This window comes from Panulirus ornatus, chromosome 25 (assembly GCF_036320965.1).
Source record: "Panulirus ornatus isolate Po-2019 chromosome 25, ASM3632096v1, whole genome shotgun sequence".
NCBI lineage: Eukaryota > Metazoa > Arthropoda > Malacostraca > Decapoda > Palinuridae > Panulirus > Panulirus ornatus.
Genome location: NC_092248.1, coordinates 22,590,321 through 22,602,820, shown reverse-complemented (window position 1 = coordinate 22,602,820; position 12,500 = coordinate 22,590,321). Strand labels below are relative to the sequence as shown.

General features: G+C 39.0%; 1 protein-coding gene across 8 annotated transcripts in view; it reads right to left on the bottom strand.

The window, feature by feature from the left end:
* LOC139757318 (solute carrier organic anion transporter family member 74D-like) overlaps nucleotides 1-12,500 on the bottom strand; it is a 180,591-nt gene that overhangs the window by 18,929 nt on the left and 149,162 nt on the right. For all 8 annotated transcript variants that reach the window (XM_071677723.1, XM_071677727.1, XM_071677729.1 and 5 more), the window contains one exon: nucleotides 530-663. In XM_071677723.1, the coding sequence (XP_071533824.1) occupies nucleotides 530-663 (134 nt within the window). The remainder of the gene's footprint in view (nucleotides 1-529; nucleotides 664-12,500) is intronic.

The following is a 12,500-nucleotide window of genomic DNA, read 5'->3' as shown; positions in this document are numbered from 1 at the left end:
GCGCTGAGGAATGTGTGGAAAGACAGGCATGTTATAAGGTACAGTAATACCAATAATTTTGTATAGATGTGAGTCACAGGATATAGATCAGAGAGTACAAATGGGTGAATATGTTGGAAATGAAATGTCAGGATGATATGTGGTGTGAGGAGGGTTGATTGAGTAAGAAATGATAGGATAAAAGAGAGGTGTGGCAATAAGAACAGTGTGGGTGAGAGAGCTGAGGAGGGTGAACTGAAATGGTTGGACATTGGTAGGGGAATGAGTGAGGAGAAAGTTGACAAATAGGATATGCTCTATATGTCATAAGTGAAAGGGAATAATTTGTCCCTTTCAGTCTGCACAACAACATCTTGAAGTAGAGAATGCAATACTTTACTAAGTGATTAATCATGACGGTGTAATGTACTTCAATAATGTTGTGTGTTACGTCTAACCTAAGCAACAAAGATGGAATTACCTGCTACACTTTGTTCCCCAAAACTTGCATAAGATCAATTATGCTGGAAAGACTCATTCAGTATTATACCTGAGGAGGACAATGCTGCCACCTACACGACTAGTGGAAGCAATCGTCTTGATGATAATCTGGATCAGTAGGTAGTAGAAGAAGCCATTACATGGCTCAGGGCAGTAACCACGTGTGGCTGTTCCCCAAGTACTCTGTAAATGATCAATCAAAAATGTATAGTAAACATTCTACTGCACCAAATTTCATTAATCTAACACCAGTCACTTCACTATCAAGATAGCTACATTGTCATCTCTTCTTTGAATATCTTAAGAAAGAATTTCTCCAGGTTTACAGGATACATTTTCAATAAATCTATAAATGGGGATAATGTGCTGATTTTTTTTACAAAATGGAGAGACTAAATTCGTGAATAACTAAGTTTTGGGGATCTGTTGCTGAAGTTTGTGTTTCCATGAAGAAATATAATTATGACATGATATAAAGTCAAGGACAAAAGTTACTCTTTTATTCAATGTAAGAAGACAAATGGTACCAGGCTCCATCTGATGGTCATTATATCAAGAGTGAAAAGTCACCTTTGATGAGGCGGTATCATCGTAAGTTGTTAATTGGAATACAATATTGCCAAAGAACCTCTCACTCCAAGGAATTCCATCATTTCCCTGCTGCTGACTGGACTGCAGCCTTAAAGCTGAATAACACAACAACAAGAACAACAACAATGATTAACAATGATAATAAGAACAAAACTAATAATGATGATAATAATGATAATGATAATAATAATGATTAATGAAAATAATTATTATCCCTGGGGATAGGGGAGAAAGAATACTTCCCACGCATTCCTCACGTGTAGAAGGCGACTAAATGGGACGGGAGTGGGGGGCTGGAAACCCTCCCTTCCTTGTAATTAAACTTTCTAAAAGAGGAAACAGAAGAAGGAGTCACGCGAGGAGTGCTCATCCTCCTCGAAGGCTCACATTGGGGTATCTAAATGTGTGTAGATGTAACCAAGATGAGAAAAAAAGGAGAGATAGGTAGTATGTTTGAGGAAAGGAACCTGGATGTTTTGGCTCTGAGTGAAACGAAGCTCAAGGGTAAAGGGGAAGAGTGGTTTGGGAATGGCTTGGGAGTAAAGTCAGGGGTTAGTGAGAGGACAAGAGCAAGGGAAGGAGTAGCACTACTCCTGAAACAGGGGTAGTAGGAGCATTTGATAGAGTGTTAGAAAGCAAACTCTAGATTATATGGGTAAAACTGAAAGTGGATGGAGAGAGATGGGTGATTATTGGTGCATATGTACGTGAGCATGAGAAGAAAGATCATAAGAGGCAAGTGTTTTGGGAGCAGCTGAATGAGTGTGTTAGTAGTTTTGATTCACGAAACCGGGTTATAGTGATGGGTGATTTGAATGCAAAGGTGAGTAATGTGGCAGTTGAGGGAATAATTGGTGTACATGGGGTATTCAGTGTTATAAATGGAAATGGTGAAGAGTTTGAAGCTTTATGTGCTGAAAAAGGACTGGTTATTGGGAATACCTGGTTTAAAAAGAGAGATATACATAAGTACATAAGTTTGAATGGAGAAAAACTGGAGGAAGTAAAGTGTTTTAGATATCTGGGAGTGGATCTGGCAGGGGATGGAACCATGGAAGCGGAAGCGAATCATAGGGTGGGGGAGGGGGCGAAAATCCTGGGAGCCTTGAAGAATGTTTGGAAGTCGAGAACATTATCTCGGAAAGCAAAAATGGTAATGTTTGAAGGATTGAATCAGGGCATGTGAAGCGTCTGGGATAAACCATGGAAAGTTCTGTGGGGCCTGGATGTGGAAAGGGAGCTGTGGTTTCGGGCATTATTACATGACAGCTAGAGACTGAGTGTGAACGAATGGGGCCTTGTTGTCTTTTCCTAGCGCTACCTCGCACACATGAGAGGGGAGTGGGATGTTATTCCATGTGTGGCGAGGTGGCGATGGGAATAAAGGCAGACAGTATGAATTATGTACATGTGTATATATGTATATGTCTGTGTGCATATATATATGTGTACATTGAGATGTATAGGTAAGTATAATTGCGTGTGTGTATATACATGTTTATGGGGGTAGGGTTGGACCATTTCTCTCGTCTGTTTCCTTGCGCTACCTCGCAAACGCGGGAGACAGCGGCAAAAAAAAACAAAAAAACAATAATGATAAAATTGATAATAATGATAATTGCAATAATTATGATATTGATAATAATAAAGATCTGGTATCAATTAAAGAAAAATTCCCAGTGGGAAGCTTTAGTTTGATGACCTGTGGGTCTTGCTAAAGCTGACTGAAACCAAGTGGCTTCAGATAAAATAAAAGCCCTAAAGTAAGCTTTAGTTTTAAAACTGTGGGACCCCACAAAAGCTTAATGAAACCGTCTGGCTTCAGCTAGAATAGAAGTTCTAAAGTAAACATTAAGTCTGACAACCCGTGAGCCCTGCAAAAGCTGAATCAAATTGTCTGTTGTTAGCTGAAGAGAAAGTTCTAAAAATGCACTTTAGTTTGATAGTATGCGTGCCCTGCAAAAGTGGAAAAAATCCTTCTGATATCAGTAAGTAACAATAGGTGGAATAAAATCATCTGGCATTAGCCAGAATATATATCTCCGAGTAAAGCTTTAGTTTGATGATCCGGACATCCCAGAAAGATTTAATAAAGTTGAATGGCATTGGAAAGAAAAAAAAACCTAAATGAAGCTTAAATTTGACAATCTGAGGAGCCCCTAAAAGCTAAACAGAATTGTCTAGCCTCAGATAAAAAAAAATCCCAAAGTGAAGCTTTGATGACCCATGGGCATCATAAAAACTGAATATCGTCCGGCATCAGCAAGAATAAAAGTTCTAACGTGAAGCTTTGGTTTGACAAGCCTTAGTCCTTAGGAAAGCCGAATGAAATCATCTGGCGTCAGCTAGGATAAAAGTCCCAAAGTAAATCTTTAGTTTGACAACTTTTGGGCCCCCCCCAAAAAAAGCTGAAGATCGTGTGACAACAGTAAAATAAAAGTTCCAAAGAGAAGCTTTAATTTAATAACTTATGGTCCTTGCAAAAGCTGAATACAATTGTCTGACGTCAGCTCAAATAAAAGTCCCAAAGTTTGAGACCCATGGGACCCACAAAAGCTGAATAAGATCATCTGGCACCTGCTAGAATAAGACTCCCAAAGTGAAGCTTTAGTTTGATCACACATGGGCGCTACAAGAGCTGAATAAAATTGTCAGGAGGCAGCTAAAATAAAGTCCTAAAGTGAAATTTTAGTTTGACAACCTGTGGGCCCCACAAAAGCTGAAAGAAATCATCTAGCGTCAGCTAAATAAAAACCATAAAGCGCAGCTTTAGTTTTACAACCTGTGGGACCTATAAATGTCTGGCTTCGCCTATACTAAAAGACCCAAAGTGAGGTTGTGGTTTGATGATACTAGGCCCAGCAAAAGCTGAATAAAATCATCTGGCGTCTACTAAAATAAAAGTTCCAAAGTGAAACTTCAGTTTGATGACCCAAAGGCACCACAAAAGCTCAAAGAAATCGTCTGGCACTAAAAGTACCTACGTGAAGCTTTAGTTTGACAACACATGGGATCCACAAATGCTGAGGAAAATTGTCAGGCTTCCCATATAATGAAAAATAAAACCAAAATGAACCTTTAGTTTAATTTAGTCTGACTACATGTGGGCCTGGTAAAAACTGAATAGAATTATCAAGCATCAGCTAAAATAAAAGTCCCAAAGTGAAGCTTTAGTTTGAGGACCCGTGGGCCCTACAAAAGCTGAATGAAATTGTCTGGCTTCAGCTAGAACGATAGTTCTAAAGGAAAGTTAAAGTTTGACAACCCCAGAGTCTCTTAAAAGCGAGTAGAATCATCTGGCCTCAGCTGAAATGAATGTTCCCAAATGAAGCTGTAGTTTGAGAACCTGTAGGCCCCACAATAGCTTAATAAAATCATCTGATGTTAACAAGAATAATACTCATTTAGTGAAGCTTTAGTTAAACAACATGTGGGCCCCCCAAAAAGCTGGATAAAATCATCTGGCATAAGCTAAAAATTGAATAAGAGCCTTTAGAGTCTGCTAAAATATAACTCCCAAAGAAAAACTTTAGTTTGACAATCCATGGCCCCGCAAAAGCTGAGTAAATTCATCTGGCGTCAATAAGAATAAAAGTTCGAAAGTGAAGCCCTGAAAAACTGAATAAAATCATGTGGCTACAACTAGATAAAAGTCTCAAAGTGAATCTTTGGTTTAATGACCAATGATACCCTCAAAAGCTGAATACAATCATCTGTTATTAGCTTGAATAAAAGTTCCAAAATGAAGCTTTAGTTTGATAACCCTGTGGGCCCCACAAAAGATGAATAAAATCATCTGGCATCTGCTAAAATTAAAGCCCCAAAGTGAAGCTTCACTTTGATGACCCATAAGCCCTGCAAAAGCTGAAAGAAATTGTCTGGCATCAGCTAAATTAAAAGTCTCAAAATGAAGCTTTAGTTTGACAGCCCATAGGACCTACAAATACTGAAAAACATCATATGGCTTCCCCTACAATGAAAATGAAAAATGAAGCTTTAGTTTCATGAAGTGTCCTGCAAAAGCGGAAAAATGCCCCCCTCCCCCCCAAAAAAAAGCTTTAATCTGACTACAAGTGGGCCTTGTAAGAACTGAATAAAATCATCTGGCATCATGCAAAATAAAAGTCCCAAAGTCAAACTTTAGTTTGCAACCTGTGGAACCCTCAAAGGCTGAATAAGATCTTCTGGCATCTGCTAAAATAAGACTCCCACAGCAAAGCTTTAGTTTGATGATCCATGGGCACTACAAAAGCTGAGTAAGATTGTCAGGCGGCAGCCAAAATAAAAGTCCTTAAGTAAAGCTTTAGTTTGATGACCTGTGGGCCCCGCAAAAACTGAAAGAAATCGTCTGGCATCAGCTAAAATTGAAGTGGAGCTTCATTATGACAACCCATGGGGCCCACAAAGGCCTGGCTTCACCTACACTAAAGTGAAGCTTTAGTTTGATGATCCATTGGCCCCACAAAAGCTGAATAGAATTGTCTGGCATCTACTATAATAAGTCCCAAAGTGGAGCTTCAGTTTGATGACCCGTAGGCACCGCAAAAGCTGAGAGAAGTCATCTAGCATCAGCTGAAATAGAAGTCTCAAAGGGAAGCTTTAGTTTGACAACACATGGGACCCACAAACACTGAAAGAATCATCTAGCTACCTCTACATTAAGAAAAAAAAACCAAGATGAAACTCAAGTTTGACGATCAATGTGTCCTGCAAAAGATGAAAGGAATCATCCAGTCTCAGGTAGAATAAAAGTCCCAAAGAGAAGCTTTACTCTGAATACACATGGGCCTCATAAAAGCTGAAAACATCATCAGGCAGCGGCTAAAATAAAACTCATAAAGTGAGGACCCATAGGCACTGCAAAAGCCGAATGAAACTGTCTGGCTTCAGCTAGAATAATAGTTCTAAAGTAAAGCTTTAGTTTGACAACCTATGAGCCCCTTAAAATCTGAATAATATCGTCTGACCTCAACTAAAATAAAAGTTCTTAAGTGAAGCTTTAGTTTGACAGCCCGCAGGCTCTGCAAAAGCATGATAAAATCATCTAGTATTAACAAGAATAATACTCCCTTAGTGAAGTTTTAGTTTCACAGCCCGTGGTCCCCACAAAAGCTGAATATAACCATCTGTTGTCAAGTAGAATAAGAGTTCCTAATTGAATCTTTAGCTTCACGATCTGTGGGCCCCACAAAAGCTGAATAAAATCGTCTGGCATCTGCGAAAATAAAAGTCCTAAAGTGAAACTTCATTTTGATGACCTGTACACCCTGCAAGAGCTGAGGGAAATCATTTGGCATCAGTTGAAATGAAAATCTCAGAACGAGGCTTTAGTTTGACAACCAATGGGACCCACAAATGCTGAAAAAAATTCTGGCTTCCCCCTACAATAAAAAACCCAAATCAAATTTTACGTTGATGATTCATGTGTCCCATAAAAGCTGAAAAGAATCCGGCCACAACTGGAATGAAAGTCCCAAAGAAAAAAATTAGTCTGACTACAAGTGGGCCTCATAAAAGCTGAAAAAAACCACCTGGCATCAGCTAAAATATAAGTCCCACAGTTAAGCTTTAGTCTGAGAACCTATGGGCCCTGCAAAAGCTGAATCAAATTGTCTGCCACCAGTTAAGATAGAAGTCCCATAGAGATGCTTTAGTCTGATGACCGATGGGCTTCACTAAAGCTGAATAAAAACTTTTAGGCAGTTGTTATTACATTAAAAGTCCCAAAGCGAAGCTTTAGTTTGACTACCTGTTTTACAAAAGCTGAATAATTTCTTCTGGCATGAATTAGAACGAAAATCCCATAATGAAGCTTTGGTTTGACAACCCATGGGCATCACTAAAGTTGAATGAAAACCATCTAGCTTCAGCTAGAATAACAGTCCCAAAGTGAAGTTATAGTACCACACCCAATGCACTCTGCAAAAGCTGAATGAAATCGTCTGACTCCAGTTAGAATAAAAATTCTTCGATGAATCGTTAGTTTGACATGACAACCTGTGGATCCTTTAAATGCTGAATAAAATCATCTAGCATAAACCAAATTAATTGTCCTCAAACAAAGCTTTAGTTTAATGACCTCAAAGGCTCTGCCAAAGCTTAAAGAATTCATTTGGTGTTAGAATACAGTCACTAAAAGAGGCTTTAGTTTGACAACCCAAAGACCCGCAAAAATCTGATCAGGATCGTCTAGCATTAGCTAAAATAAAAGGCATTAGCAAGAATGACAGCTCCTACCTGAAGCTTTAGTTTGATGATTCATGGTCCCCCAAAATCTGAATAGAGTCATCTGGCATGAGCTAAAACAAAAGTCCAAAATGAGGCTTAATTTGATGACCCATGGGTCTTGCGTAAGCTGAATAAAACCGTCTAGCTTCAGCTAAAATAAAAGTCCCAAAGTGAAGTTTTAGTTGATGACCTGTAGGCTCTGCAAATGCTGAATGAAATCGTCCGGCATCAGCTAGCATAAAAGTTTTAAATCAAAGCTTTAGTTTGACAACTTATGGGCCCTTAAAAGCTGAATAAAACTGCTTGGCTTTAACAAGAATATATGTTCCCAAGTGAAGCTTTAGTTTGATAGCCCAAGGGCCCTGCATAAGATGAATGAAATTGTCTGGCATCAGCAAGAACCTTAGTCCCTAAGTGAAGCTTTAGTTTAACAACCCATGGGCCCCAAAATAGCTTAACAGGATCATATGGCATTAACTAAACTAAAAATCTCAAAGTGAAGCTTCAGTTTGAGTATCTGTGGGCTCTGCAAAAGCTGAATAAAATATTCTAGCATCAGCTAGAATAAAAGTCCTAAAGTGATTCTTTAGTTCGACAAACATTGGCCCGCAAAAGCTGAATAGAATCATCTGGTGTCAGCCAAGATAAAATTCACAAAGTGAAGCTTTAGTCTGATGACCTTAGTGCCCCAAAAGTGTTGAATGAAATTGTACAGCAACAGCTAAGATATGTAAAAGTCCCAAAGTTAAGTTTTAGTTTAATGACCTATGGTCCCTGAAGAAGCTGAACACAATTATCTGGCATCAGCTAAAATGAAAGCCTCAAAGTGAAGCTTTAGTATGAAGACCCATGGGCCCCACAAAAACTAAATAAAATCATCTGGCATCAGCAAGAATAATAGTCCCTTGGTGAAACTTTTGTTTATGACCCATGGGCTTTGAAAAACCTAAAGAGAATCGTATTGCAGTAGCTTAGATAAAAGTCCCAAAGTGAAGATTATTTAGATGACGCTTGGGCTCCACAAAAACTAAATAGAAGTGTCTGGCATCACCTACAACAAAAGTCCTAAAGTGAAGCTTTAGTCTGACAAAGCTTGGATCCCAGAAAAGCTGAATAAAATCCTCTAGCATCAGCTCGAATAAAAGTCCCAGATGGAAGCTTTAGTTTGATGACCCTTGGGCTCCAAAAAAATTGAAAGAAAATCGTTGAGCAATAACTAAAATAAAAGTCTCACAGTGAAGCTTTAGTTTAACGACCTGCGGTCTTCTCAAAAGCTGAATACAATCGTCTGGCAGCAACTAGAATTTAAGTCCCAAGGTAAAGCTTTAGTTTTATGACCCATGGGCTCTGCAAAAACTAAATAAAATCATCTTGGCATCTGCTATAATAAGAGTACCAAAGTGAGGCTTTAGTTTGATGATCTGTGGGTTGGCGAAAGCTGAACAGAATCATCTGGTGTTGGTTAAAATGCAAATGCCATAGTGAAGCTTTAGTTTGACAACCTGTGGGCTCTGCATACATGGAATAAAATCTAGCATCAGCTGGAATCAAAGTTCTAAAGCAAAGCTTTTGTTTGATAAACCTTGGGCCCCACAAAAGCTGAATAGAATTGTCTGGTGTCAGCTAGCATGAAAATCCCAAAGTGAAGCTTCAGTTTGATGACCCATTAGCCCAGCAAAAGCTAAATAAAATTGTCTGGTGTCAGCTTAAATAACAGTCCCAAAGTGAAGCTTTAGTCTGATGACCCACAGTCCCTGCAAAAGCTGCATAAAACCATCTGGTGTCTATCAGACTAAAAGTCCCAAAGTGAAGCTTCAATTTGATGACCCATGGTCCCCATAAAATGCTGAATAAACTCTTCTTGATTCAGCCAGAATAAAAGTCCCAGAGTGAAGCCTTAGTTTGAATCCCATTCGGTCCTGTAAAAGCTGAATAAAATCATCTGGCTTCAGCTAGAATGAAATTACTAAAGTGAACCTGTAGCTGAAAGGTGGATGAGTGGAATAGAATGACTGAGGACAAGATCAATGCAGACAGCATACATAAATTATAACTTTAGTAAAGAATGATCAGGAGATGGGGACCCAGTACAAATAGGTAACTGCGGTGTTGGTATGATCAGGTGCATACTGGCAACACAGCCTCTGTTTTTGCTAGAAACACCTTTTGCCTCATCTTTGTCAAGTATCAGTGCTGACAGAACCAGTGTCCAAAAAATTACCGTTTACATAATCCAAAGACTGATCATTATTGTCAAATAAATTACAATCATCCATCTGATCCTCAAAATCTAGCTAAGAGCTCCTCAATTTCCTTCTCATAAAACTCATGAAAATGTGCCATCACTGTCAGGGCTGAATGATGACTGACTGTAAGGAGAAATCATTGTCCACTCTCACCCTAACACAACAAAGGCTTTGCATGGAGTCTTGAAACAGAGGTGCGAAACTTAATGCGTGAATTTATGACTAGAAAAGGCTGGAGTAGGTAAGGGGTTAAACATCCTATAACTGTTCAGATTCAATTATGATTACTCCACTGTCTCCAGCGATTTATCATGAACCAACTTATCCATGCATTATGATTCTCATCACTTAACTCAGTAAAAGGACATCATCTAAGAGACTTTCGTGCAATTAGATATGATGCTTATTCACTGTTAACAAATAATTACAATACTGTACAAACCCTTGCTTTATGTACATTTCATCCATATACAGAAAAGTGTATGAGTCAAACACCAGTACCCTGAACATCTGCTTGCTTAAAGTTATCAGCTATATGCACGAGCACAATGACACAATTCCTTTGATAAGTAAAAATTTTGTACTGATCATTGCAGTTGACTCAAACTTTTGTTCAGTGCCTACAAAATCAAAATAAAGCCAAAATCCATCACAAAAGAGGTGCGTAACACTTGTCTTTGTGAAGGACCAACCCCCAGTAATTTTCAACGCCAACCCGTAGCTTTTTCCAAATATATGATATGTAAAATCCACCCTGTTGTAGCACTGTACCAGAATTATTCTTTTTATTCACCATAGGAATCTGTTAAAGTGAAAGAAATAAGGGTTAGAAGGGTCAGCAATAGAAGTTTGTTATGATTTGTCAAATCTGTTGTACAAATTACACCGAAATACACGATTCAATGCACCACAACACAGGCTCAGTATACAACACTTCAAACAAACTACATATGTCAACATACTTAATACAGCAGGGCACATATGTGGCACATCGGGCAAATTCATTTATTTTGAAGCTATGCTAAACTCAAATTTCAAGGTAGATATCCTGAGATTTATGTTACTGGGATAGCGCTGTAAGAACTGGAAGTAAAATAAGCTGCATTTTACAGCACTACAACTTATCAAACAAAATACCTCACGTTTTCACAGTTAGAGACTTGCACTACAGAGAAGGAACATACCTTTGCTCCTGATTGTAATTCATATTACAATTTAAAGTAAATCCTTGGTAAAAACTATTCACTGCTTCTAACAACTTGCCTCCCACACCATATATTCTTAATACCTTCCACAAAGCATATCTATTAACCCTATCATAAGCCTTCTCCAGATCCATAAATGCTACATACAAATCCATTTGCTTTTCTAAGTATTTCTCACATACATTCTTCAAAACAAACACCTGATCCACACATCCTCTACCACTTCTGAAACCACACTGCTCTTCCCCAATCTGATGCTCTGTACATGCCTTTACCCTCTCAATCAATATCCCCCCATATAATTTCCCAGGAACACTGAACAAACTTATGCCTCTGTAATTTGAACACTCACCTTTATCCCCTTTGCCTTTGCATAATGGCACTATGCATGCATTCAACCAATCCTCAGGCACTTCACCATGATTCATACATACGCTGAATATCCTTACCAATCAATCAACAACACAGTTACCCCCTTTTTGATAAATTCCACTGCAATACCATCCAAACCCACTGCCTTGCTGGCTTTCATCTTCTGCAAAGCTTTCACTACCTCTTCTTTGTTTACCAAACCATTCTCCCTGACTCTCTCACTTTGCACACAACCTTAACCAAAACATCCTATATCAGCCACCCTATCATCTAACACATTCAAAAAACCTTCAAAATTTTTACTCAATCTCCTTCTCACCTCATCACTATTTGATATTACCTCCTCGTTTGCCCCCTTCACCGATGTTCCCATTTGTTCTCTTGTCTTACACACTTTATTTACTTCCTTCCAAAACATATTTTTATTCTCTCTAGAATTTAATGATACTCTCTTACCCAGCTCTCATTTGCCTTCTTTTTCACCTCTTGAACCTTTCTCTTGACTTTCTGCCACTTCCTTTTATACCTTTCCCAGTCATTTGCACCACTTCTCCGCAAAAATCATCCAAATGCCTCTCTCTTCTCTTTCACTAACAATCTTACTTCTTCATCCCGCCATTCACCAAGGATGTAAGGCATGTGTACGAGTAGGAAGAGAGGAAAATGAATGGTTCCCAGTGAATGTAGGTTTGCGGCAGGGATGCGTGATGTTTCCATGGATGTTTAATTTAATAATGGATGGGGTAGTTAGCAAGGTGAATGCAAAAGCTTTAGAGAGAGGGGCAAGTATGCAGTCTGTTGGGGATGAGAGGGCTTGGGAGGTGAGTCAGTTGTATTTCACCGATGATACAGCGCTGGTGGCTGATTCGGGTGAGAAACTGCAGAAGCTGGTGACTGAGTACGGTAAAGTGTGTGAAAGAAGAAAGTTGAGAGTAAATGTGAATAAGAACAAGGTTATTACGGTCGGTAGGGTTAAGGGACAAGTTAATTGGGAGGTAAGTTTGATTGGAGAAAAACTGGAGGAAGCGAAGTCTTTTAGATATCTGGGAGTGGTCTTAGCAGCGGATGGAACCATGGAAATGGAAGTGAGTCATAGGGTGTGGGAGGGGGCTAAGTCCTTGGAGTGTTGAAGAATGTGTAGAAGGCAAGAACGTTATCAAGGAGAGCAAACATGGATATGTCTGAAGGAATAGTGGTTCCAACAATGTTATATCACTGCGAGGCATGAGCTATAGACAGGATTGTGCGGAGGAGGGTGGATGTGATGGAAGTGAAATGTTTGAGGACAACATGTGGTGTGAGGTGGTTTGATCGAATAAGTAATGAAAAGGTAAGAAAGATGAGTGGTAATATAAAGAGTGTGGTTGAGAGAGCAGAA